The 27,606-nt window shown below is 46.0% G+C and overlaps 1 protein-coding gene across 2 annotated transcripts; it reads right to left on the reverse strand.

Annotated features, from left to right (window-relative positions):
- CEP72 (centrosomal protein 72) lies at positions 1–27,550 on the reverse strand. 2 transcript variants are annotated; one of them, XM_082194899.1, is made up of 15 exons: positions 27,287–27,550; positions 25,562–25,689; positions 23,919–24,111; positions 21,312–21,426; positions 18,512–18,690; positions 17,343–17,446; positions 16,356–16,407; positions 15,477–15,686; positions 14,323–14,387; positions 11,935–12,064; positions 10,682–10,881; positions 7,522–7,648; positions 3,127–3,238; positions 1,422–1,595; positions 1–276 (listed from the first exon to the last, which is right to left on the reverse strand). In XM_082194899.1, the coding sequence occupies exons 1-14, from the start codon at positions 27,357–27,359 to the stop codon at positions 1,454–1,456; spliced, it is 1,830 nt and encodes a 609-aa protein (XP_082051025.1). In that variant the 5' UTR covers positions 27,360–27,550; the 3' UTR covers positions 1–276; positions 1,422–1,453. The 2 variants fall into 2 exon arrangements, with proteins under 2 accessions (XP_082051025.1, XP_082051024.1); XM_082194898.1 differs by having other exon boundaries at positions 1–281.
- Between the last annotated feature and the right edge of the window lie 56 nt (positions 27,551–27,606).

Here is a 27,606-nt window from a genome sequence, read left to right on the forward strand (position 1 = left end):
TTTGTATAATGGTATTACGATAGTGGCAGTTTTATTTTCAATTCATTTCATAAGGAGCCCTAGCATGGGATTTGCCCTTTTCTCTGCAATTCTATGATTCAATTAGAATGCCTTATCTGGAAAACAAGATAAAAAAAATTGTTGGAAGTTTTAAAATTAAGTGCATTTAGAGAGGCTTTTTATCTGGTCCACTTACATTTCTTGAGTAGGAAAAGTATATATTGCATGGTTTCATTTTAAAACACACACATGTGCAAACACTGCGCAGCCAAAAGTCTGTTCTGGAATGTAACAACAACAGTACTACTATTATTATTACTATTTTTACTATTTATTACTATTTATAACAACAGTACTACTATTATTATTACTATTTTTATAGTAATAATATATAAAATACTATTTTATTTGTACCCCACCCATCTGACTGTGAAAAGGAAGGTGCTGTTTCAGCAGGGAACATATTACCATAGGAGATGCTTTTTGTTCAAAAGTAGTACCAAAGGAATTTGAGGCAGCAACTATGTGGCTCTGGATGCCACCCTACAGGGATCAGTTGGACTTGGAAAGGCACGTTGACTGGCAAATCCTTTACTTGCCATTCCATCAGCAGATGCAAAATTTCAGTGGTTTGAAATCCAGAAATAATTGTCCAAAATGTTAAAGAAAACAAAAGGTCACTTCAGTAACATAGGAAACACACCATGATATTTCCCACCAGCAGAAATTTGGAACTGCCAGAATGCAGAGAGAAACTGGATCTCAGTGAGCAATCAACCTAATTAGTTGATCAAATGGTGTCAATGAAGATGTGAACAGTATTGTTGAAACAGCATCTTTTTAATGGAATATGGAAACAGCAGCTACTGATCTCATATGCCAAAGGTTAATTCTTGATCCACAGATAACACATTCAAGGACAGGATAAGTGAAAGAATAAGCTAGGATTATTATTTTTAAAGCACCTGTAGGCTGCAGTCCAAGAAAACATGGACAGGATTGCACTGCAAGTCACATTACTGCTAAATTTTATTCCATGAGCAGAAGTGCTCAAAGTTGAAGCATGTCTTAATGCCATGGTTTTGCAGCTCTTCCTAAAGCATCAGCACACAGCTCTGCAACAATAACTTGGTCAATGATAAACATGATCCCTATTTGAAAAAGTTTGAGGTGAATACAAAATTCACAGTAGAAGAGATAGATTTTATTTTACTTAAAAACTCCATATAAATTGCCATTGATTGAATAATGCAGTAAAATCATTCAATTTAATATATTCACTCCTGTATTCAAAAACCAGGGGGAGGATGTCTAAAAAAATGAGGTACAAGAGAAATCAGCCACAGTGTTAAAAGTTGGTTGGTTCATGGAAGTAAATAACCCCAAGGGTTTGTCATCCTTTATAAATCATTTACACTCACATGCCTTTCACTGTTATTAACATCTGTTGCTGTTAATTTTGGGTGATGTTGCTAGGAGGAAGCGTTTTCTTTAACTGATTGTAGTTCCAGTGTAGTTGCTCCACTTCCACCTTGTGTCGGCAACGTGCCTCTTCCAGTTCTTTTAAGAGACGTTCATTTGTAGAAACCAAGGTTCTGCAGGATAGCGTTGCATTTTTTTAAAAAAAGAAAATAAATTATTACGTTACAAAATAAACTATGGAACCTACAGATGTGAAGAACAGCCCTGCGCGCACACAGCTGCACTCAAACCTGGAGAGATCACACATAACATATTTTGTTGCTTGAAAGCATGTCTTGGCTGCTGGGCTGTCAAAAGGGAGCCAGTTCTTTCTACCCCTTTGCTCCACTGGTTCAATAATGGGGAGGGAAAATCCCTTTCTCTTCTACAGGATAACAAATAGATGCTCATGTGCATTTTTTCACATGCCTTAAGGTAGCTATCTCCTTACTTGTCCATTTTGTTTGAGACTTGTTGGTACTTTCTCTCTCTCCCTCTTAACACCAAGGGATTGCAAGTGCAAGAACTGGAGGTAAAAATGAGAAAAACGACAAGACTTTTTTTGAGGGGGGCAGTGAGGGAGGAAAAATTGGGAACCAAGTTTTTGGGGGCAAGCAGGGTGGAAGGGAAAAGAGCCTGGAGTGAAATTAAACTTGTATAAGAATAGCTGGTTCTGGCGTTTGTGATTCAGACCCTGCCTAGGCCTTTCACTCAGTTTGTCTACTTGTGCAATCACTCCATTTCCATTTCCTCATTTTTCTCAACGTTTAGTATTTAGACCAGTGTTTCCCAACCGGTGTTCCGCGGCACACGAGTGTGCCGTGAGACGTTGCCTCGTGTGCCGCGAGATGCCTGGAGGGAGGCGGGCGAGTCGGGCGGCGAGAGGCGGGGCGGCGGCGGCGAGGAGAGGCCGCGCCTCCTGCTGCTGCCTGGCGCTCCTCCTCGCAGCCGGCAGCGCTGCCTGGGTGCCTCCGCGCGACTCTGCCTCGCTGGGTTTGGTCTCCCAGCAGAGACGGGTCACACGCGCCCCTCCCTCCCTCCCTCAGCCTGCGCGGAGGGAGAGCCAGAGAGAGGCATCGCTCCTGCGCGGCGGGAGAGGGAGCAGCCGGAGCGATGCCCCAAACGAAGGCATGGGACCGGAGGGGAAATCCTCTCCGAGGAGGATTGAGCGCAGCTGAGAGAAGCCTTTCGAGGAGCTGCCGTGTCCCCTGGAAACCCCCTTCCCAGCTCTGCCTGCCTGCCTGCCCAAAGCTTGGAGGTTCCCCGGCAAGGGGGAGGGAAAAAACTTTCACTTTTGTGCGTCCCTCCCGGCGTGACGCTGCGCGCTGACGTCACGGGGCGGGGCTTTAATGGTGGTGTGCCGCGAGATTTTTTTTCAGTAAACAGGTGTGCCGTTGCCCAAAAACGTTTGGGAAACACTGATTTAGACGTTGAGCTCTGGAGGCTCCAGGTGGCCAACGTGGCTGCGCAGAGCTTGGGGTCAAGCAAGGAGGAGCACTTCTGTGTGGAGAGAGATGGAAGAACGTGTGCTGGAAGCAGCTTGGCAAAGACAGTGACCATACATTGGGAGAAGCGGATGCCATTGAACACAAGAACAAATTTTTAAAAGGCCAAACGTTTGAAATCTTGAGAGCTTCCACTTAGCACCCAGTACTAAGCTTCTACCTGTGGCTTTCCTGCAACATCTTTGTGAGTTCCTGCATCTTGTCAAAGTGCTGGAGGCGCTGTTTCAAACTGGCATTTTCATCAGCCAACAGCTTGTGGTGGTTTTCAAGCTCTGGGGAGAGAAAGAATATGTGAAAAAGATGAGGAGAAAGGGCTTGCTTGTTGCACTCCCATCCATTGCATTCCCCCGAGCCATGTGAAAAAGATCAGAAGGAATGGTTATTTGTCGGCTGAGCCAAGCAGTTGAGTGTGCCATGGATCCAAAAGGCATCACACTGGCTGCTTGTGAGCTACCAAGCCCAATTCAAGGTTTTGGTGCTGGTGTACAAAGCACGAAGCTTGGAGGCCCAAGTACTTAAAGAAATTCCTCCTCCAGTGCCAGCCAACCTGTGCCCTGAGGTCAGCAGGGGATGCCCAGTTAGTAGGACCACTGATAGGTATTGAATTATGAGAATTGATATAAAATTGAAGCAAGTTTAACTCTACTTGTATAAGTTATAGTGATGTATTTTTAAAAAGTTTTAATCTTTGCAAGCATTGTATTTTAATTATGTTTACCACCCCCAGTTCCCCTGAAACAAAGGGTGGGGTTCATAGGCGCCGACTCCATGGGGCCTGAGGGGGCCCGAGCCCCCTCAAAAATTCGTTTGGGGGGGCTCTGCCCCCCCAATAATCTCAGGCGCCCCTCCAGCAGAGCGCCGCCGCCGGCCGGGAAACAAAGCCGAGGCGGTGCCACCACCCCCTCGCCCCCTGCCTCGCTCCCTCCAGGCGCCGCGCCCACCTGCTGCGCCCTGTCCAGCCGCGGCTTCGCCAGAGGCGCTCGGCTTGTCCCTCCTTCCACCTGCCCGAGTCGAAGTGGCGGCGGCCGCGCCTGCTTCCCTGGCCTGCCCTTGCGGGCCGGAGCCGCCGCTGCCCACTAGGGAGGGGAGGGGGCCGCCGTCGCCACCAAAGGGCCCGCCCAGCAGGAGCCCCCTGCCGCCGGCCCAGCGGCCTCCTCGCCGCGGCTTGGCCAGGCTTCTTCCTGGGCGTGGGGCAGGCTGCCCCCGGCCGGCCGGCCGGAGGGGCAACAGCAGCAGTCATCGCCATGCGTCCGTCCTCTTGATCCTGCCCGGGGACTGGATCAAGGCGGCTCCCCTGGCCCGACGGTGCCTGCCCTGACCTGGAACAGCAGCAAACGCAGCATAGAGTACAGCAGCCCCAAGGCGGTGGCGGGTGGCGGCATCGCTGGTCCCGGAGCCCGCAGTTCCACTGCCCCGGTGCGCTAATTCAAAGGCGCAAGAGGCTTCCGCTGTGGGTTTCTTTGGAAATGAGCCCCCCTATACCTCGAATTTAAATGGGGCTCATGTCCAAATAAGCATGCACAGGATTGCGGCATTGATCTTATATTGCTCGTGGTTATACATATTATACTAAAAGTAAAGTTCCATTTAGGACAGCCGTGTCCCGTTTGAGGCCGCCCGATCCACTGGGACGACTCCAGTGGACTCTAACATAAATAGAAGCATTCCCCACTCCGATGCTCCTGGGTCAACCCTGAATGCGGGCTCTTCCCGGGCTTAGCCTGATAAGTCGCATCAGACCTCTGCTGCCTCCCTCCTTGTTGCTCTGGGTTGAATTCCCTCGAGCCGGGCTTTCCTGCTTTACAAAACAAACAAAAACCGTGAAAGATTTAGCAACCCCCGATCCTCGTGGCTCCGATTCAAGTTCGAACTAGAATCGCTGCAACTCCGCTTCCATTTTTCCAAAAGGGCTCATCCTCTTTTCAATACAAAATGACAAGAATGTTCACAGCATCCCTAGAAACAAAGCATGACAACCTGGGATGGTCCTGATGATGACGCCAACACACAAACATGAACTTACCACAATAGGGAACACACACCTGCCAGAGAGACCCACCTTGCAGCTGATACCCTGCTACTGTCTGTCTCCACACACAGGGGGAACAGGGGACAAGGGACAGGGATCCCACAGTCCTTCTGGGCCAAGGACTCAAGACCCACCCAGGGAAGGAAAGTCTTTTGACAAGGAGCCAATGGGAGGGACAGGAGACCCTACAACAGCAGCTGTAGCATGCCTCCTGTTGGGCACTTCTCTGGGGAGCTGGGGATGGAGATGGAGCCTCTGCCCCCTACTCACTTTTGGCATATCTTGGGGGGGGGAACCTCGAGTCAGGGGCAAAAGAGAAAGATCAAGGCCACAATACCAGCAGCTCCACAGGGCAGGTTCCTAACAGCCACAGCAGCACACAGGAGTCAGGCACTGAAGGAGGCTTTTGCTACTCCACCCCTTGCCCCACTGCCTTAACTCCTGATTATGAAGGGCTGGCACCCTGGAGAGGTAGAAGAGCTCGTGTTTGCCATGCAGGGGTCACAGGTTCCCATGCAGGATATGACCCCACACCAGGACACCCACCCTTCATTCATACGTACCTAAGCACATCAGGGGAGCACTGTATAGACCAACCTTCTGGCTCCTATATTTGGCCCACCACTCTCCCCTCACCCCGTGACCACTTTCTCTTCTGTCCTATTGGCCAGCCCTGCTGGGCAGCATCTCAGCATGACTCTTCATTGCTTCCCACAAGTGATTTGAGAAGCCTGCAGGGAACCTGAGAGGGGAGAGCAGGAAGTAACCCATAGTATTTAAAGGACTGGGGTACAGACCTGTTACACCCACATCTTTGAATATCACCATGGTGCATCTGCAGCAGCACAACTGGACACCTTCATCTGCCCCAGCTGCAACAAAACATGTCTCTCCCACATCGGTCTCTGCAGCCACAGCCTCTGGGCAAATTAAGGTGGATGGTTGTGGTTTCACCTGCATTGTGTTTTGCAATTCACCCAGCCACCCTGGAAGAAAACTTGGGGTTTTTTAAATGAAGTTTTTATAAGATAGGAATAGGTCAAGAGATGGGGTGGGGCGTTCGTCTGCCCCCTAACAGGGCCTGAGCCCTTCAGACTCCAATCCCTCTCTATCATGCCCTATCAACAAATATGCAAGTTCACAGCCCTTATTTAGCAGCATCCAGGATGGAGGTGATTCTGAGCAGCAAAGACACAGGAATGAAGCTGCTGAGCCCCAATCAGGAATCCCAGGAGAGCATCTGAGCCTGGGGCAGTGGATTAATGTGTTCCCACTACAAACAATACTAGGACCCCCGCCTCCTCCCCACCTGCTCCCTCGCCAGCCAGCCGCGCGCCCTAGCCGGAGAGCCCCGGCCGTCCCCGTCGCGCAATCGGCTGGATCTCCCTTCAGCAGGCCGTGCTCACAACTCGGCCCAGGGACCCCCCAGCAGCAGATCTCCGGCCCAGCTGAAGAATCCGGCAACAAGCCCCCTCCTTCCCAATCGCTCCGCCGAAATACGCTCCAAAACCCCCCAGATAGGCCGCTGGCCGCCAAGTCTCGTGGCGCCCTGAGCGAGGGTCTCTCCCCAACACTGCCACCTCGAACTGCGTTCTCCCAGCTACCCGAGCAAACCAGCGGCAGGACCCCGGTATGGGCCCCCCCAATATTTTTTATAAGTCGGCGCCCCTGGTGGGGTTAGAAAGGGGACCAAAAAAGGTCTTTGGGGTAGCAGCTGCCAACTGATGAGATAGTGACCTTTTCCAGTGAGCAAAGCATTGGGATCTCAACACGATCTAGCACAACAGGACTGAGACAGAGAGCGAAATCAGTTCAGACACGAGGGTTAAGAAATTTTGGAACTTTTGAGATTTACTCCTCTGAAATGCCGTTTTACAAACCCCAATAATGCATATATTTGATATCTTTTTTTATATCAGACCTCAGGTGGAAAGTGTGGGCACCTTAATCCGAGTGAATTGTACACAGTTATCATTCTGAAAATCAATCAGCATGAATTTAAGTGAATTTTAAATCTTATTAGCAGGCTTCTTATGTGACCAGGTCTTCGTGTGACAATGTGCTTGAATATATGACGGCAATATTTGTGTTAGTGTGTGTGTGTGTTTTAAAAGACAGCCCAATATGCAAGGTGAAAGACATCACAGTCCTGTTTCTGGTGACCCCCCCCCCCCCACCTAGCTGGCCTGGTAGCCCTGCCAGGTTCACGGTCCTTTCCAGCCCCCAACAGTTACACTGTGCCCAAAGCATCTTTGCCTGTACACTAGGAATAGGCTCATTTCCCCCTCGCACTGCAGCAAATGCTATTCATAAAGAGTCTGCAGTGATTAGTGCAAGGCTAGAAAAGACCAAAATGTACATGCAAAGTTCCATACGCCATTTGCAAGATCTCTGCTCTAGGCTGCCCCTCCCCCAACTGCTATAAACTGACAAAGTTGTCCTTATTGGATGGAGGATACAGAATCTTCATGTGTTCAAACAAACGAATGGACTACTTTATTCAGATACATATTTTTAGAAACTTACTGATTATCTGCAGTGGTGCTGCCTGAGTGGCCTCTGCATTCTGGGTCCTTTGTTCCATTTTGGGACTGTGCACTTTCAGAGCTGCATGTTCTTTCAGTAATTTATCCAAATTATGCTTCAATATATCCTAATACAATGAGGGAGGGGAGGTGTAGAAAGGAGAAAACGACGAGACAGAGAAAATGATTAAAGCAGAATCCGAAACCAGGGAAGAGAGATGGCGGAAGAAGATTGGAAGAAATTTAAGGACTATCTTGGGAAATACTACAAAATTAGTGAATGTTAAATTGATGTTGGATAGAATTTAAGTGGTTATCAGCTGAAATGATTAAGATAATTGGGGAAAAATAAAAAGAAAGGTGTAAAATTAAGTGAAAATTAAGGGTGAGGATTTGCTAAATGAATAATTTGAATTGGAATACAAAAAGGGGAGGTATGAGGAGGTCCGAGAAATAAGTTAAAAGAAAATAAGTGAATGAAATTATACGTGTTGTTAATTTTTTTTTGTATTTTTGTTTTTTTGTCTTTGTTGTATAATTTTTGAAAATTTAATAAATATATTTTTTTTAAAAAAGAAAATGATTAAAGGAGTTATTACTTCACCAAACCTTTATTAGGCATGACAAATGATTAAAGCAGCATTTCAGATTCTGTTATATTGTTATATATACATAATTTTCCTTGAAGTAGTTTTGGAGAGTTTTTGTGAGACTATCTCTAATTTGTTTGTAGTTAGGATGGGACTGAAGAACCATGATGAAGAACCCTCTCCTATTTTAACGGTGACTTCTACTGGGGTGTGATCTGTGATTTTTGTGTTACCTATGTTTGTTGATTCCACTGAAGGGGATCAGACCCTGTGTGAGCAGAATGCTGTCCAGTCTGGACACTGTACCATGGTGTCTGGATTGGAATGTATGGCTGATGTCTCTTGGGTTTTGCTCACCCCAAATGTCGTAGAGACCCCTGTTTTTTTAGCATTTTTAGTAACTTGTAAGAGTTCCTAGTTGTTGGGGGTTTCCTTCGGAGGAAGGTTGCCTATGGGGTTGTGGGGTGGATGTCTTTCAGGGATATACCTTTCATATTAAGATTGAGATCACCTCCTAGGATTGCTTCACCTTCAGAGAAGAAGAGGAACTTGTTTAGTGTTTTTTGGGTGAATTCTAGTTGTTTCAAGTTTGGGGCATATATGGAGCTGATTGATAGTTTAATTTTGCCATCTAGTGTCCCTTTAGCAAAAATGAATCTGCCTCTTTTGTCCTTTGTTGTGGCTTTGAAGTTCAGGTCTCTACTAAGTATTATGGCTACTCCATGGGCCTTCCCTGATACTCTCTATAATCTATCCCCCACTCTTTAACCCAAATCTAATCCTAACCCCACTAGTCCCCCACCCACCACACTCTAGGTCAGCACAACCCCATTGGTTCGTTAAACTACACAAAGTGAGAGACACAGGACAACCCAGACGGGCTGGCAAGGAATCACCCTACATTTCAGACTCTGTTGACAGGCCTACATTAAGACCCCTCACACAGGCGAGGATGAGAGGCTCCTCCGCTGGCGCTGGTGCAGGGAATCACCTGACTGAGACACAGGTCAAGTAGTTCCCTCTCAGCTGTGCGGCATGAGGGGCTTTGGAGGAGAAAGGATGGCCGGCAGCATCACCAAGGGAGTAGAAAGGGGCAAGCTGGTTGGACCAACGTCTTCACCTGCTTAGCCATGCATGGCACCTGTTGTTCCCATTAACCCTTGCTGACTTTTTCATTCTGTACCAATTTGAGCAACCAAGGAAGTGAAAGAGGAAGAAGATCTGAGTTCAAGTCCTCCATCCAGCAGGAGCCAGGGCATTTAAAGGCCAAGGCCAAGGCTTCATGCAGATGTCCTCTTCCTGTCCCCTGTTCTGACAGGGCCACACTCCCAGGGAACACTGATTTGATGTCAGTGGTAGCAGGTGAAGCATGTTCATATGACTGAACTGGGAAGAGTTTTCAGGGGCAATTTGACCCTGTCTTCTGAAGAGGAGTTAACCCTATCCTATATGCTCTGCTGACAGAGAAAAAGTAGTCGGTGGATGTGAGACAGAAATCCAACAAGATGAAGAAAGAAAGAGGGATTTGTAGTGACTAATTGGCAAGATAGACTTGACTGTATTTAGCTCAAGCTGCTGACCAGTAAATTACAGTAAAATGAAGAACAAGGAATTCAGGCATGTGTCACCCAATATTAGTGGCTTGAAATACTGGCCAAGTACACCAATAATTCCATAAAGGGGCTATAAACCTTTCAATGATATGCCCTGCAGAGCTCTGGCAGAAGCAAATGGGAAGCTCCAGCTGCCAGTGTGGGTGCAACCTCTGAGCACTCCTGCCTACAGATTCTACCCAGCAGCTGCTCCAACTACTGTGGGATCCCAGTGATCCTCTGAGCGAAAAGTAATCAGAATAGACCCTGCGGATCAAGCAACAGCTGCTACAAACGCAACACCAGAGGACAAAATAAATTAGAATGGTCTGAATTTCAGTGTTTGCTTTGTATTTTGAAGGAATTATAGAGCTTCTATAGTTAAGGTGGCTTAAACGGAAAAGAAATAAATATCTGATTTGCAGACAAGTTTGGAGAAATTCTGCCCTGAAAAGTAGACCACTGCTGCCTGGGGAGAGATTCATTAGGCAGGATTTGTGCTTTTCGTGGCCTTTAGTGATGGCTGTGTATATGCTGAACTGCCACAAAAAGGACAGAATGTGACATTGCAAACAAAAACTCAACTTTCCTTTTAAAAATAAAGCAAATTTCTACCCCTTTGCCTAGGAGGACATTGTCAATGCTTGCTGAAACATCGGAAACCAGAGTGAATTGCTGAACTTGTCACCAGTTGCTGAACTCTTCCCTATGACTGGCAGAAGCAACATTAAGCAAAAAATGATAGAAGACAAGTCTGGTAATCAGCAATACAGGAAAACTAGTATAGCATCCTGCACCCTAGGTCCTTTGGATGGGTTTTAAGTTCGAATAAATGCATTTTTAAAAAAAATCTGAAACTGATTGTTGGGAGTTTGACAGCTGCATCTTGCCATCCCAGATTGGAACACTGTTTATATGTATGTACATACCTATATGCACAGGGGAATCATGGGGTCGCAGAATACTGCATTCTACTTACCCTGTCTTTCTTAGCACTATTCAAGTCTGATGCCAAACTACTGATCTTGGCATTGAACTGCTCTTCTTGCTCAGAGATACGCTTTTGCAAAGCCTGTCTCTCTAACCGAAGGTTATTCAGCTCTTGGTGTTCTGCAGGAGGTCTCTGTTGATCTGTGGGTGTGGATTTCTGAATTGCAGACAAAACAGTTTCTGCCTGAGCTAGGAATTAAAGGAGATTTTTCTAAGTTCATATTTAGTGAGCAGGTTTTTTTTGGGGGGGGGGGAGCGGGGGTGTAATTTCCTTCAAACTACCTGCTCAGTCTTTACAAATTCACTCTTCCAGTAGAGCAGCATGGCTTTTACTTGCAAGTAACCTCAGCAAAATTGATCCTAACAGAGCTGATTTACTATGAGAGCAGAAGGCGATGTCCGATGGACACGCCTTTGTATTTTTGAGTTCACAAAGAAATTCTGCTGCAGGAAAATTTGTTATTTGCTCCTGTGACCCATGGCCCTTTTATAGCATCACTACTGAGCCACTCAACCCCTGGTTCTCCAGGCCCCAGTTCAAACAGAAGCCCCTTTTCAAATTCCTTATGCTGAGCCAAGTACCTTCAAGTCTAATCCTATCTATTGAGACATGGGGTCACATTGCAAAACACAGTGTTGATCACATGAGACCTCTTCAGAGCATTTTCTTCCTGTGATTATTTCCAGGCAGAGAGACTAGGCGTTGGGATCCCCCACTCCCTCCCTTGCCCCACTGTGCTTCATAGCATGAAGAAACTGAGTAACCAATGCCAGTTTGGGAAGATGCCTTCGCCCAGGTAAGCGCTGCTCACCTTGCTTCTCCTCTGGCTGACACTCCTCCCATCACTCTCCGGAGTAATCTCCTGCTTCCCAAGGAAAGGGACCACTTTTGTCTTGCTACTCACATGACAACAGGTGTCCACCCCAGCAGCAGTTCAGAATAACCTCATGAAATGGCACAATAACCCTTTAAACTGGCCAGTCTTGCTCCTTGAGCAAATGCAGTGAATGGTCCTGAAGAGGCCAAAAACACGTGAGGAAAAATAAAAGCCTCCCTCTCATTTCCCCACTGGGACTATTTCTGCCAGGTGAAAAGCAGTGCACATCTGTCAAACCTGTTGCCAGGGTTGGAAAAATCCATGGGGGAAACCGATCTATCGTTACCCGCAAGTCACCTTGCAGGAAGAAGGAGCCCAATTATCACGGAGAAACACACATCCCCAACAAATGACTCGTACTTACATAAAAAAGTTTTGTTGCAATGAAGCGATTTGCAACCATTCCAGTGTTTATCAACCAAGTCTAGAAGACATTCAAGTCCTGTTTCATACAGCACTTCATCCGCCAGCTGAACTGCTCCTTGAGGTTTGCACTTAAAAAAATATAAAAATATTTACTTTAATGTTTACATGGTTTTAAAAAGAATTCTTACTGCTTTTAAGTGCTTTTAATTGTTTTAAATACACTTTTGTTTTATTTTTAATAGTGCTATTTTACTACTTGGTGTTTGCTACCCTGGGCAGGATAGATTAACAGGCACTGCACACAGAAAAATGTTGTGAGCTCCCCAATCACTATTGTGCAGGATCTAGACACAGCTTAAAACGAGGAGCTGCATGCAGCCTGCGGCCTGGCTCAGTGAGCAAGCCTGTGCTTTCCCATTAGCACTGCAAAATGAACAAAGTAATGTATTTTCACCTTATCCATAATGCTCTGGAGTTGAGACCTGCCTGGATTGCTGATATGCACATGTGCTCCAATTCGCATATCTAGTCCCCAGCACTCACCTTTGTCGGATCAGTGCACAGGGCTCTTTACCGGAAGTAAATGGCATATAGACTAGTAGCTTATTAGTCAAACAGCTAAAATCCAAAGGGTTGCTTAGCACTCTGCTTCCTGCGCTCACTCCTCTGGTAGTGATCAGATGCATATGGTTGCCATGTTTAGAAGTGATATTTTCAAGCTCATGGGCAGAAGAATAAAGATAAATCTATTCTCTGGCCATAAAGCTCTTAATCAACTAAACTGTTAGTCCTAGGTTATATGCAAAGGAAGGAACATACAAAGCTGCTAGTAGATCAGAACGCTGGGTTAGAAATGGAACAAGGAAAAGGAAGAAGGGTGGAACAAATGGAAATGGAACCAAACACACCATGATGCAAGGAGGCAGGTGTGCAGCAGGCAGAAAGTGCAAACTCAGATTTGAATCTTTGCTAGCAGAAAAAGCAAGAGGCAGGTTAACTCAGCTAACAGGGTTCAAGCATTGGAGGAGCATGGTCCCTAAATCTGAAAAAGAGGGAAGCAACTATTTTAGGGAGTATGACAAATGGATCAAGAAGACAATTGGGAAAAGATTCTCTTGGCTCTCGGGTCAAAGCACGGCACCTTTTTCAGGCAATTTTCTTGCCCCATTATTAATCCATGTTCATAGAAAATAGTTAAGTTGCCAAGTCAGCTATGGCGAGAAGAACTGCAACCAGCCAATGAGTCACAGAAGGTTTATGAAAACCTCTTACAGATTACAAATGACTAATAATGTATGACTGGCTAGTAAACATTTTGTGGGTTACTGACTTATGTAAGAAGGCATTGCTATCCTTGACAGGTTGCCTTTGAAGATGATGAGCTCTTGACTGGCTCACCAATACACATACCGTATTTTTTGCACCATAACACTCACTTTTTTCCTCCTAGAAAGTAAGGGGAAATGTCTGTGCGTGTTATGGAGGAAATGCCTACAGGTGGCATGCCTACGGATTTTCCTCCTCTAAAAACTACGTGTGTGTTATGGTCGGGTGCGTGTTATAGAGTGAAAAATACGGTAAATGTATTGGTGCACTCATGCCTATCAAATAATCCTGAAGCAGTGAAGAAAACAAGGAGGGGATTTTTCTGAAACATTTCAGGAGAATTTCAGGAGAAACTTTTCAGGAGAATTACAAACCAGGAATGAAAACTTCAGGTACGTTGTCTATGCCAAACTTTTTTTAAAAGGGGAAATTACTGAGCTGTGTGCCTGAGTCATGGGGAACCACTCTCACAAAGACGGGAGTGATCTAACAGGGATATAACACATCAAACAGTATTGAAGATATCCTAGACTCAAGTTGTTAAAGGCTTTGTAAATTAATACATTAACTTTGTAGTTGGCCCAGTAGCATATGGGCAGCATGTGTAAACTGTTAAACACTGGAATTATGTGCTGGGAGATAAACATCATTTCCATATGAATACACAGATAGCTACCAGAAAAAAGGGGGGAATTACTTCACTAATGAAAAGGAGATGAATATGCACAGATTTCAGAAAGGAATTGGGATCCTATTATGGAGGAGTCAGTTACCAGGATAAGGAAATAGAAGGGAAACTTTAGTGCCTCTTTAAATGAAGTACTAACTTTCATTCAAAAAACACACACCAGGAAATGGAATGCTGATAAGGGGGGGGGGCTTAGTCAATCCATGCTAGTTTCAGTGATCAGGTGCAAACACATATCCTTAGGAATCTTCAGTGTACCCGTTTTGTTATAACTGATCCACTAGAGAAGTTGGCTTGATCTCAAACTGACACATTTTTGACATTATCACCATTCTTTAGGTCTTTGCTCTTTAGCCTTTCACGTTCAGGTACCTTCTGGTCATGTCCCGTTGTTGTCTTCTGAGAAGTAACTACTATTTCATTGGCTTCTGGTGGGGCTACAAATGGAAAAAGTATTTGAACATAATGGTTTCAGTCTAGGTGAAAAAACACTAAACCATGAAATAGCAGAATTCTTAATAATAAAAAGCATTTATATTCCTCCCCTGTGAGGTCGCCTAGGCTGAGAGGCAGTGACTGGCATCATAGCTGAGTGAAGATATGGACTCTTGTACCCCAGGTGCTAGCCTGACACTCTAACCAGAACACTGTACTGGCTCCCAGAAACTTTCATAACAATAAGATAATCTCAGTATAAGCGAACTATATTCCTTTTCCAGTTGTGTACATTATGTCACGTGCAGGAGTTACATCTGCTGCTCTGTGGGTCAATGGAAACCGTTCTCATAACAAATGCCGGATGTTTCAATATGTAGGTTCTCATAAGCCCAGTTCACACATAATACTAAGCCAGAACACAGGTCAGCACCAATCAGCAAATGCATGGGCTCCTGGACAGGTGATCATGTCTACTCTGTTCCTACCTGGCCATTTGCTGCTGCCCTGTGCTGAATTAAGTCATAGTTTGGCTCGTGGCTTAGCTCTCCCAAGAGAAACTGTGAGATACAGATAAGCTCATTTTCTCTGCAGAGAAATAGCTTCAACTGAAGCTGAATAAATGAAGTACATAAATAACTAGTGAAATACTGGGCTAATCCACATGGTGGCACTCTTATCATAAAGATGGTTAGGAATTAGCACATATGTTTGAGGCACAGAGTCCCAGATCTAAGACAATCCCTCTATTTCAGAAAGACAACTGCCACAGCCAACAATCTTTGCTGAAAACAGCAGCCAGACATCTAGCTCCCACATTCCTCTTCATACAATCTAGCAGAACTGATCCCTGTCCCATATCCCTGAGTTTCCCTGGCCTTGCTCCACATCATTACCTGCCTCTTGTGGTGGGTAGGGAGTGGAGAGTCATGGACACTGACTGAGACACCAAAACGCAGGTTAAGTTCGACAAGACAGGGCTGGGAGGGTGAGGGAGGTAGATGCATGGCGGCTGCTGCTGCTGCTTTCAGCGGCAGCTGTATATTTAGATGTACAGCAAGGCCACAGAAACACTAAAAACACAATTTTACCTGGATGGGGTGTGAAAATAGCATGGCTTGTGATCTTTTCATATGCTTCAGCCTCATTGTGGAACTTCAAATTAGGGTCTGTCTTGGGCAGCTCTTGTGATTTAGCTCCTAAGAATGAAACTCTAACGCCGATTTTCTTTTTCTTGTGTCCTTGACCAAGGGCACTGTGAGAAACTTGTAGAGTTGGTGAAGCAGGCAAGCTTCTATATTCTGGAGGGGGAAACCCAAATTATTGCAACATACCGACATGAAAGGAGACTAAGGACCAGTTTACTTCGATCAGCAGAATCACAGAGCAAGGCTGGTCCAGGACTAAAGCACTTTAATTGGCAGGTGACAGAACTTGCTGACAGAAACTTCCTCGAACATTTAAAGTTTTATTTCCCTGCCGAACAATATATTCAGCTTAACCATTCAGGCGCAGTGCACAGTTTAGGCCACAGTCCAACCAAGATAGTTGTGTTTTAGGCCATTTATTCCCAAAGTATTGAAGTGTGAAGGCTGCAGTACAATGCCAAAGAGTTCAGTCCCACTGAAGTCAGTAAGATTTACTTCTAAATAGTTATGAACAGCACTGCGATGTCACTCTCCATGTTGGATTCTGACCATTAACTGTAAAAAGATACAAATCTAAAGCCAAGTTGCAGTGCAATTAAGTGATACGTGTTCGCCTGTATGCTGGAGGAGTCTTCCATATAAAAACACAAAAGTGAGGATTATAATGGTATTTGTTTTAGCCACTTCACTTCTGTTGCTTGTCAGTAAAACCTATCTATCAGCATGCAAAGTGACAGCTGGAACCCTGCGCAACAGATGCCTATGGTATTAATGACCAAACTCTGCCATTTAATTAGCACAATAACATTTGTTATAACATACCTTTATTCGTTTCTGAGGCTTTCAGCATATTTCTATTTTGTAACTGAGCAGCCTAGAAGGAAAAAGAAAAAGAGGACTCTTCTACAACTAGGATCTCTGGACTCAGCTATACAGCTGCAAATAAAACATTTTAGGTGCAATATACAATGTGACACTAGATGGCATGGTGAGCCTTATGGAAAGTTCAATGAATTTTAAAAACACTTTAAAAGGCATTTTCAGAACAGTTTTTATATGTCCGTAGATTCCACCTCTGTAGCACAACCGACACCTGACAAAAGCAGGGCTTAAGTCTGAACCCACCAACTGAATGGCAGTCCTGTTTGGATCTTCCTTTGCTTGGCTTTGCATCCGCTGCAGTAATTTGGAGCCCATGTTGCTGTCCTGTTGGCTTTGGGGCTTTTTGAAAGGGGGGAAGCTGTTCCCATGAGAGTGGGAGAGGTACTCACTCCCTCCTTTCTCCAGCGCTTGTCCCCAGTTCACACCAACTTATGTTTTGAAGCCTGGGGACTTCCTGGCCTTACAGCTCCCCATCACTCAACTTGCTGCTCTTTAATGCTATAATGCTCTGTTTTGTACCCGGCCCCTATGGAGACTCCCACCGTCTCACACCTCCTCTTTCAAGCTCTTCCTGGGTGGTTTGTAGCCAGGCAAACAGCAGTAAACCGCCAGGTCTACTGCTGATGTTCCTACCTCTCTAGGAATCCCTTGTGAGTCCTGCAGTCCCTTGTGCATGCGTCAATGGGAAAAATAATTTGGGGTGGGGAGGGCAAAACAGAGAAGCAGATACAACATTTAAAAGCTTTTGTAACAAAGCTAAACAGCTGGGTTTTTAAGAGCTCCATCTAGACCATGCTGGCTTTCACACTGGTTATGATAAAGACAACCAGATCTTGTATGGTTTGCTTTGAGAACCACACACAGAGTTGGAGGCATTCTTGACATGGGAAGAATGTACGACACGGGATTTTAAATGTTTTTATTTACCTTGGGCAGGTTTTCTTGCTTCCAGTTCTGCAACAAGACAAGCCGTGGTGGAGACGCTCCTGGCTTCCGATGTCTCTTAGTATTATCTTCTATTTTGTGAATACCTCAAGAAATAGATTTAAATAGTAAATTAATCTACAGAAACCCATACTATATACCGCAGCCCTATATAGTTTCCATTCCAAGGTCGTCACTTTTACTATAGCCCCGCCTTTGTGAGTTTTCTGCCTTTGTGAGTTTTCTGCTGTCCTTTCTATTTTCTGCGGTGTGTTTCACTCTTTTTGCCTTCCTACTGCTGTTTACTTTTTTAAAAAAGCTTTTTTCTGTCCTTTGTTTTTGGCTCTTGCCTCCTGAACCAGCTGCCTTAAGATAAGGCTCCATCAACTTGGTTGAAACTGGAAAAGGGGCCTTTTTAGTAGTGGCCCCATATATTTGGAACACTCATGCAAAGTAGAATATTCCACGCTACATCTGTTTTTAGGCAGACCTTTAAAATCTGGTTTTTAAAATGTGTTTAAAAGTATCTGGTTGGCTACTGCTGAAAACAGGATGCTGAACTAAAAGGACTTGGGCCTGATCCAGTCGGGCTCTTCTCCCACTCCAAATCCCAACCTTGGCTCAGTGGGGTAGAAATACAAAAGCAGTGGTTGGGTGTTTTGAGATGGAAGACTGCAAAAAAAAATTCCATTTATCTCAACGGTATCACAGGATGGTCTAAGGCCCCAAGCCTACATTGTGACGTCATCACATAACATCAGAATGGATACTGAAAAGAGGGATTTCTACCAAACGAGTAATAAATTCCCAATTATGAAATAGATCGGTGAGCATTTAAAACTACAAGAAAGAAGATTCCACCTAAACATTCGGAAGAACTTCCTGACAGTAAGAGCTGTTCGACAGTGGAATTTGCTGCCAAGGAGTGTGGTGGAGTCTCCTACTTTGGAGGTCTTTAAGCAGAGGCTTGACAACCATATGTCAGGAGTGCTCTGATGGTGTTTCCTGCTTGGCAGGGGGTTGGACTCGATGGCCCTTGTGGTCTCTTCCAACTCTATGATTCTAGGATTCTATGATTCTACTATACAACCCAGAAGCCTGGGGTTCCACCCTGACACGAACTAGCCTGTTATTGAAGTAAACATGAGAAAAGTAACAAACAAACCACATACTGTTTAAATCGTGGAATTCAACTTTGGGGTGACTTTCGGTCGATCCAGTTATTCCTGGAGGCTTACTTAAGTCCCATTCACACTTTGTGATGAGGTTCAGGACCGCCTCATCATCTTTATCCATCACCAAGCACTTTTTTGACATGAAGTTAATGTATTCAACTCTTGGATGGGCAGAACTGCAGCGAGAAAATGGCATGCTTTTTTATACCTTGTTTAAGTTTTCATTTGAGAGGAAAATGTATCTCAAGAAACAAAACAAGAGCGCTCTTCAGGCACTGCTGAAGTGGGGAGCCTTGCGTGCCCATAGAGGCTTCCTGCGTGACTGGGGAGCTTGTGGGGAGCATCCACAGACAGGCAACTCTCTGATGCAGAAGACCACTCAAATCACCTGAGTAGCCAAGAGGACTTGCACGCCTCCAGGAGAGAGGCTGAATAGTGGCCTCCCCAGGGCGGCTGTACCAGGGTTGCTTTTTAAAGTGGTGACACCCAAAGACGGCCACGGAGAGCTCATCATCTAATTCTAATTAACACACTTTTGACAAGGGAAAGTAGGTCAGCTAGCCTGATTAAGGATTAAGACTCAGAAGATCTAACAGAGGTTTTAAGCCTTTCAGAGACTTCCTGTGCCACAGAAAGCAAACATAGTTACAGCTCAAGCTGTAAAGGAAGCCCAAGTACTTGGATATCTGCCACGTCTGCATAGCACATCCCTACATTCCTGGCTTTGCCTGAAGGATGAAACAGAAAGGAACCACATGGCCTGTAATGGCTCGGTGCCAAGGCAACCCTCAAGTAAGACCAGATATGCCAGAACTGTGCCTAACTCTGTCTTCGGCACAGATAAACAATGGGCATGTTTCCTGCAGAGTACAAGCTGCACATGAATCTTTATTGAACACTGTTGTCAGAGCTGCTCCCAGATCCCAGCTCACAGAGGATCACGCTAGCCAGCGATCATTAAGTAAAAGTCTTTATTGAGTTACAGTTTCCATTCTCAAGCTGCTGCGTGCAACTCTACGTCTTATGCGTTAGATCGGCGAAGCTCCGTCTGAGTCTCCGCCCCTTGTACACCAACTTAATATCCTAGCCCTGCTCCACCTTTTCCGCCTGACTGTTCTCCTCTGGGTCCCTCTGCCCCCCGGGGTCTCTTCCTTCCGGGATTCTTCTGACGCCGACCCCCCGGACCCTCCTGTCTCCTTGCGCCGGGCTTTAGGACCTGGCTCCCTTTCCGGGCTGCCTACTGCGTCACTTTCCTGTGCATTTGAACTTGGCGCGCGCGCCCAACCTTCCACTTTCCGTCTGACCGTTTCTTCGCTCCCTGATGGAGGTGTGGCCACTCCTGACTCGTGCCCTCCCCCCTGTTGTGAGCTGCCAGCGCTTGATACCTGACGCCCTTCCTCTTCCCTGCTCTCTGGCGGTGACGCTGGTCCCGATTTCCAACTGCTCCCCTCTGAGCCCCCTCTGGCCCTTTCCTCCTGGGGTGTCCCCCTAGGCTCCCCCCTTGCCCTGGCCACTGGTGCTCCTTTCTGTGAATCTTCTGATTCACTGGAAAGACTCGGAGATCTCGGGTCGTCGTCATCACTCATCTTTTCTTCTGCCTCTTCCCCCTCGCTCTCTGTTTCCTCCCTTGCCCTTGCCTCTGCTCCTGAACCCCTGACAACTGTTTATCAGTTATCATCCTGTTTTCCACTGGCGCAGGCGACACAGAAAATCTGCCCTACTTGTAGATGGTGGGCTTGTCGTCTTAGGTATGCAGACCTGCAGGAAGGAAGCAGGCTGCATTAGCAAAGGAAGCAAAAGCTTGTTCGCTCTGCCACACGAATCAAAGCACACCAGACTTGCACAAGTCTACCGATGGTGTACTACCCAGAGTGCCAATTACGTTTAGTTTCCACGGGGCGGGGGGAAGACACATAGACCAGCCTGCTTCTACCCTTTTGAATCTTCATTAGCAGTTCAACAAAAATGCTTAGAAAACCAAAACCAGGCGGCTGATACTGATTTCCCTTTTTGCCAGGTGCTGCTGGCAGAGTCAGGTCAGTTGAAAGGCGAAGCAGTGGTGCATCCTCTATCCTGCCCATAAGCCCCACAGACTGCAAGCCTTCGCCAAACCCCTTCGGCCAGCCTTTCTCCAGTCTGGTCTAAGGAAATTGAGAAATCCCGTGAAAGTAACTGCTTGCGTCTAAGGCAATTGCCCCACCTTATACCTTCCAGTTGTTCTGGACTACCACTTCCCCACAGATGATTCTCCAGTCCCTTAGAGAAGGGGTTGGGGTACTAAACTCAGAAAGGGGAGCCTCAGACACAACCCTGCACATGTATCTCTTTCTGTGCAGGCCTTGGAATCCCAGCCTATTCCTTTTCAAATTCAAACCACTTGGTTTCAGAACTGATAACCTGTAATGCCTACAAAGCCAGTTTGAGGCCCTCTCTCTACAAAAAATTATCCCAGGCAGGAGCTATTAACACACAGGTAACTTTATGAACATTGCTGAGCCTTTCAGACTCTGGAGATAAAGCACTGAAAGTTGAGGGCCAAGATTCAAGTGAAAAGCTGCATCCAAAGCAGCACCGAGAGTTTCAGTCAGGAGAGGCGCTCAGAAAAGCGCAAGGGCTTCACCACACCATTCTGGTGCTATTCCAGAGAGTCCTCTAATTGGCAGTGGGGCTGGGGCAGCACAGTGACAGGAAGGGGCACACGCAAATTCCTCAGGCAGCCCTTTGGATCCTGTCCCAATTTCCAGATATTTCCACAGTCACATGATTACAGTTGCTTGAACCCTTGTTCTGATCCTACCTTTCCGTTTCAGTCCATCTTGTTACCAGTGGAGGCTTCCTGAATCTATAAGCATGATCTGTAGAGAAATGTAAAAGGGATGCTTTTCGCTCACTGTCTCTCACAGGACGATCATCTAAAAAAAACAACAACAAAAACACACAACCCAAAAGGGAAGAAAATGTATTTATGATGGTCTGCATGCAAGGAGAACATTTGCAAATTCAATACTAGAATATTCCCAAATTTATAAGATGAAAGTTTTTTCTTAAAAACCCCGACACAATTGTGCGCCTTGTGGCAACTGCACTTGTGTCCGTCCCCCCCCCCACGCTACACCACTGTCTTGAAGGGAACAGTGAGCGCAGAGGGAGGGTGGTTTCTGAGATTCTGCAGGTACAGGGAGAAGACTTCCAGGGCACCTCTGCGCCCACAGGAACCATGTTGGCAACCCAGCTCCAGAGGGCAGAAACTAAACCAATGGGTTCAAATTCAAAGATGAAGGCTTAGTCTATACATTAGGAAGAACTTCCCAATAATATGAACAGACTGCCTTGGAAGGTGGCAGTCTCTGCTTCGTTAAGAGGTTTCCAAACAGAGGCTTGACAGCCACTTATCAGGAATGTAGTAGATTTCCTGCACTGGCAAGAGGCTAACTAGATAACTCTGATGATTCTCTTCCCTCCCCCTCATGCCTGAATCTGGTGCAATCGACTGGATTAAGTTCATGGTGACCCTACATACAACATTTAAAATATGTGCACTGACCTATTTTGAACATTATCTGGGTTTTAATATTTAAGTTTCTTTTTTTACAAACTTTATTGAAGTTTTTAAAAACAATTACCAAGCACAAAGTGTTGCCTTCCAGGACAAAATACATGTACAGGTATTTTATAGTTCTATTCATTTAACTTTTGAAATATTTTTCAAGCTGTGAGTCACATGTGAAAGCAGAGTATAAAATAATCCGAATAATTCAAAAAACTTTCCCCCAAAACTTGGGGAGAATGGCACAATGAAAAAGAGGGTATTGATTTGCTCCCTCAGTCTGTAAAACTCAGGCGGAAATTGTCAGAACAATATCCTAGTGGCACAGAGACAGACGCCACCAAGAGATGCTTGTCAATTCAGCCCTCTGAGCCACAGCCCCTTCTGGTTAATAATGAAAATAAAGGGTCCAGGGTATCCTTCATAACACTGCAAACCAAGAAGGGGAGGTACTGCAAGTAAGAGAATGATTTCTTTTTAATTTTCACACCATAAAGCAGCCCTGTGCACCAGGGGCATTGCATGGGGGGTGCCAGAGGGATGTGGCCCCGGGTGCGGATTTTTGAGGGGGCGTGAAGCAGGTGCCTTTATGCAGGTGCCCCAAGTATGGGCTGGCACTCCTCTCCTGGTGTTGGAGGAACCAATGCTCCAGGGGTGCCAGCGTGGGGGTGCCTGGTTCGGCCTGCCAAGTGCCTTGTCAGCTGGGCTCCCCCAAGCAGGGGCAGCCAGGCGGCACAGTGCAAGCCTGTGGGCTACAGTGTGGGGCAGGATCACTGCAATGGGGTCAGAGGTGAGGGCTGGGGTGCTGCAACGGGCTCCTTCACTCGCCATGCCCTGTCGCACGTGTACCCCCTTGGTGCTCCCAGCCATGTACCAGCGCACGTGCGCCCCAGGCGCTGTGAGCTCACGCAAGACCGCAGCTATGCACAGTAACTCAGAGCAGGGCTTTCAGTGCCACTGCTCCGGTTTAGTGCAACAGCATCTACAGGTACCCATGATCTGTAACTTCCAGAAACAATTGAGGACATTTGTTTCACTAGGTAGAAGGGTCTCCAAAACTATCCCTGAGTAAGACTGCCAAGAACTGCATGGGTTTGTGTAAATGTAGGTAAGTATCCTGTCAACAGAAATTAAGCACGAAACAAAGAAGAAAGCTATTTTCTTATCCAAGTATTTATGTATATAGCTGCCATGTAGAGCAAGGTGTGCGTTATGAGGACGTCTAATGAGATCACATTTACAAAAAATATTGAAATGTAACCGTCAAACAGAATAAAGCTCCCTTTCATACCCAAACTACTATGACTGTGACATTGTTCAAATGATTGCTTTATGGTCTTGGTTTGGCTCTTTAATCATTCAGAATCAAGACTCTGTAAACTGAAGTCACCTTTGCCTTCCCATCGAATCTATGATAATCTAACTGTGCTAGCTTTTCCGATTCCAAATGAATGGTAGAACTCACAGGAACTTTGATAGGAGAACCATGATAAATTCTCCTATTGGACCTACTCCCTTCCCCCCCATGTTAATTTATTACATGTTTTTGCCATTGCGCATACACATGCACACTGTAACTAAGAAAGTCAACCCCAAAGTCCTGATTTTTTTATACTGCTCTGAAATTTTTACCTTGCAAGGGAAAAGAAGGCAGGCTCTTTGCCAAGATTCAACAGCCATCAAGGCTGTCTGTTACCACTTGGAGGCTGGATTTCTGCCTCCCAGCCACCTCTCCCTTCTACTTCATGACTGACAGTTCCCAAACCCACCTTCAAGTGAAAAGCAGCTTAAAGGCACTGAAGTATTTGTGGGATTGCAATAGTTACTAACAAGGCTCTGTTGTGTCATCTTACTCACCCAACTGCCTGAGATTTGGGAGCATGTGAATGACAAAAAGACGATAATCAGATTCATTTTTAACAACAGGATTCAGCCGGAAATCCACATCCTTGAGTGCAGTTAAGCTGTGGAGTCGAAATACTTCCGACAACGAGGAAATGTAATTGAAGTAAAGATTGAGTTTTTCTAGGCATGTAACATGTTGAAGGCCCTGTTAAGAAATGGTTAAAAAGCAATTGTATGTTTATTCCCAACTTACAACTCCAGTAAACTGTGCATAAATTAGTATTTCTTGATTGCAGCCACAGACCATTGCAAACAGTACTAAGCAAGTTAAATAACTGAAGCTAAGATGTAAAAACATGAGCCATTGAGCCACCCAATTTTCATTTAACAAAAGAAAGCATAGCTAAAATAAATCATTCATTGACTTATTTCTGCTTACTAAGATTAGTGAACACTTTTGCAATCTACTGGTACTTTCTTTAAAGCTCAAACTTTCCTAACTACAGCAGCAAATAATGCTACCTGATATACTCATATTGATCTAAAAGCAAGTATCACACACTGTCCTGTATTGACCACATATAAAGGTAAAGGGACCCCTGACTGTTAGGTCCAGTCGCGGATGACTCTGGGGTTGCGCCGCTCATCTCGCTTTACTGGCCAAGGACAGCTTCCAGCCAGCATGACCAAGCCGCTTCTGGTGAACCAGAGCAGTGCATGGAAACGCCGTTTACCTTCCCGCCAGAGCGGTACCTATTTATCTACTTGCCCTTTGATGTGCTTTTGAACTGCTAGATTGGCAGGAGCTGGGACCAAACAACGGAGCTCGCCCCGTCACGGGGATTCAAACCGCCGACCTTCTGATTGGCAAGTCCTAGGCTCTGTGGTTTAGACCACAATGCCACCCGCGTCCCATTGACCACATATAGTGGGATGGAAATTTCACTCTGAAAGTCATATAATGGATCAAACAATAAATAATGGGCTAAGTACTCTATGCAACCACATCCACAGATATATAATCTATATCCAAAAGAAGCAGTTGCTTAATCTGAATAGGGTACCTTAGATAATTGTTAAGTTATAATGCCCCACTACTTGCCCCTCGACACCCCGCACCAGGTGCCGGACAGCCTTCCTTCACCCCTGGGTGCATCTAGCTCAGTACAGTGGTACCTCGGGTTACAGATGCTTCAGGTTACATACGCTTCAGGTTACAGACTCCGCTAACCCAGAACTTTGCTTCAGGATGAGAACAGAAATCGTGCTCTGGCGGCGCGGCGGCAGCAGGAGGCTCCATGAGCTAAAGTGGTGCTTCAGGTTAAGAACAGTTTCAGTTTAAGAACGGACCTCCGGAACGAATTAAGTACTTAACCCGAGCTACCACTGTATTGTCTAATCTGAATGGCAGTGGCATGTTTCATAACCTATGCTGGACCACTGAAATATGGTACTTTCCTTCTCAAGGGATTTAGATATCATGGGTGAGCTTTTATCTTTTAATAGACTGTTTATAGTTGTATACCACAACAGGGTAAAATAACCAATCCTATGCAAACTGGGTGAACCATGTCTGAAATGTTAATTCGCTTACAAAACTGTTTAATTCAATAGATCTACAATGTAAAACATACAAAGCCCCAAATATGCCTTACCTCCAAGGTAGTCAGTGCATTGCGTGAAAGGTCAAGTGATTTTAGATGAATAAAATTTTCCAATGAGTTTCCTAAATGACTAATCTTTTCATGGTAAGTTCCAGGAAGAGACAATGACCGGACATCAGCTAGAATGAGAAAATTATTGAGAGTTTAATATTTCATTGCGGTGGCACTTAAGATAAGGAACAACGTATTTCATGATAATAGAGTGGATCAAAGTGTTTAGAAGAAGTGTCCATCAAGGAAGAAAAAGAGAATAGGAAGGAAGCGGGGTGGCGGAAACCAGACTTGCACTGCACTGACAAAATATTAAGCGTAGCCTACATTTCATACTGCAACTGAAGGTGGGTCCCAAGTCCTAAAAGGCTAAAAACAGAAAGTTGATTTTCTGATGGCTCCAGAGAACATGAGATAGAAAATTGGCAAAGTGCAATATTGGATTGGACCGGATTTTTACTTTTAAAAAGGTATATGAAACTTTTGAAGTTGCGCAAAATCTTTTGCCCAGTTCAAGAGTTGGAACACAGATACAACAGAAGATGCTATCAACAGCAGACTCTTCATGTAATCAATCCAATAAATATATTGATCCCATAATTAATGGTTCCTTTGAGTCTACTGCATCTCTGCTCTGGTCTCATCTCCTTCCAAATGGTCTCACTGGGGACAGGCAGTTATTGTCATTCTTTGCATAACTGGGGCATTGAAGTACTTCCAAATCAAATACCTGTCCAGCTTCAGAATAAATTCATGTTGTTTCTTCACACAAGTGAGTGCTTTGGCTTTGCCTTTTACCAGTTGGGGTACACTCCTCTGAGGCTGAGTGGAAGCGAGTTTAATTCTTATCCCCCCCACTCTCCAGGTGGTGCCCCAGTGTTGCTAGCCTCCCAACTCCCATCATCCCCAGCCAGCATGGCCAATCAGGAGGGACGATGGAATATGGAATCAGGCGACAGAGACCCAGTTTAGTCATCTCAGTCCTAAATTATTTCAGGTGTAAGGATGAGCTATCTAATAACACCTGGAGTAGCACATTCTACATTTATTTTCAGTATTATTTCTATTTTAATTCAGAAAAGGAAGTGCATGATGGGAAACACTGCTGCAAAATATTGTGCCTTTCTCTTTTGAAGGAATTCTGAATGTGCATTCCAAAAGTGTGGGCTGATGCAAATGTTAACTCACTCTTGGGGGAGCCCTTTTGAACCCCAGTAAAGAGTGCGACCACTTCAGCACGTAGATGCCCCAGACAGGAGGCGCAAAGGTTGCTTCTGCACCGTGCAAGGGATCTCCTAATAAGACAAGGAGAGCCACTCCAGGGGTTAACGGACCACAACTCCCCTACTTGCTGTTTGCTTTATTTATACACGACTGTATTTGATATTATAATGATTGCGAAAGAGCAGCAGCAGCAGCAGCAGCAGCAGCAGCAGCAGCAGCAGCAGCAGCAGGTTGGCTGCGCCTGCGCGAAGCCTAGGAAGGTTTCCCGGTGGACACATAAACGCTGACACATACATCGCCCCCTACTGGACAGAGGATCGACCCGCCAATCAACAGCCTCCGCCTCTCCGATAGGACAGCGCGCACCGCTTGTCCAGCCCCCTCCGCGCGCAGTACACCAACCCGCCCTTTTTGCCGCCTGATTAACGGATCCAACAGCCAGTCAGGGCGCCTGGTTTGAAAGCTCCGTCTGTCAGTTCTCCCCCCCCGCCCGTCGGTCACCGAGATTCTGGTGCGTCAGGCAGACTCTCTCGCGGATGCTTTCCTCCGTCAGCGGAACCCCCTCCGCCGCCATGGCTTTCCGAGCGCCCCGCTTTAAACGGGCGCTTGCCGCCCTGCCTGAGGGGAAGCCAGCGCCGCCGCAGGGCGCATGCGCCGGGTCATGCTGATCCCGCACCGGGAAGAGGCCAATCGGACCCTCGGCCTGGGGGAGCGGAGCCGCCCCCGAGGAGGCCGCTGCCCACTCAGGCGCTGAAGAGTCGGGCGCTCCGTTGCCGGGCAACGCCTGAGCGAGTTCCGCCTTCGGAGCCGCTGGGCGGGAG

This window comes from Podarcis vaucheri (genome assembly GCF_965113315.1).
Source record: "Podarcis vaucheri genome assembly, chromosome: 13".
In the NCBI taxonomy this organism is placed as follows: Eukaryota; Metazoa; Chordata; class Lepidosauria; order Squamata; family Lacertidae; genus Podarcis; species Podarcis vaucheri.

What these genes read in the sequence shown, in the direction of transcription:
- CEP72 (XM_082194899.1), bottom strand. Translation starts at nt 27,359, where the DNA reads ATGGCGGCGGAGGGGGTTCCGCTGACGGAGGAAAGCATCCGCGAGAGA. An exon ending in CCCAAATCTCAGGCAGTTGG is followed by an intron (nt 21,427 to 23,918) that starts GTGAGTAAGATG and finishes TGTTTTTTTTAG; the next exon opens with ATGATCGTCCTGTGAGAGAC. An exon ending in AGCAAGAAAACCTGCCCAAG is followed by an intron (nt 16,408 to 17,342) that starts GTAAATAAAAAC and finishes TTTTCCTTCTAG; the next exon opens with GCTGCTCAGTTACAAAATAG.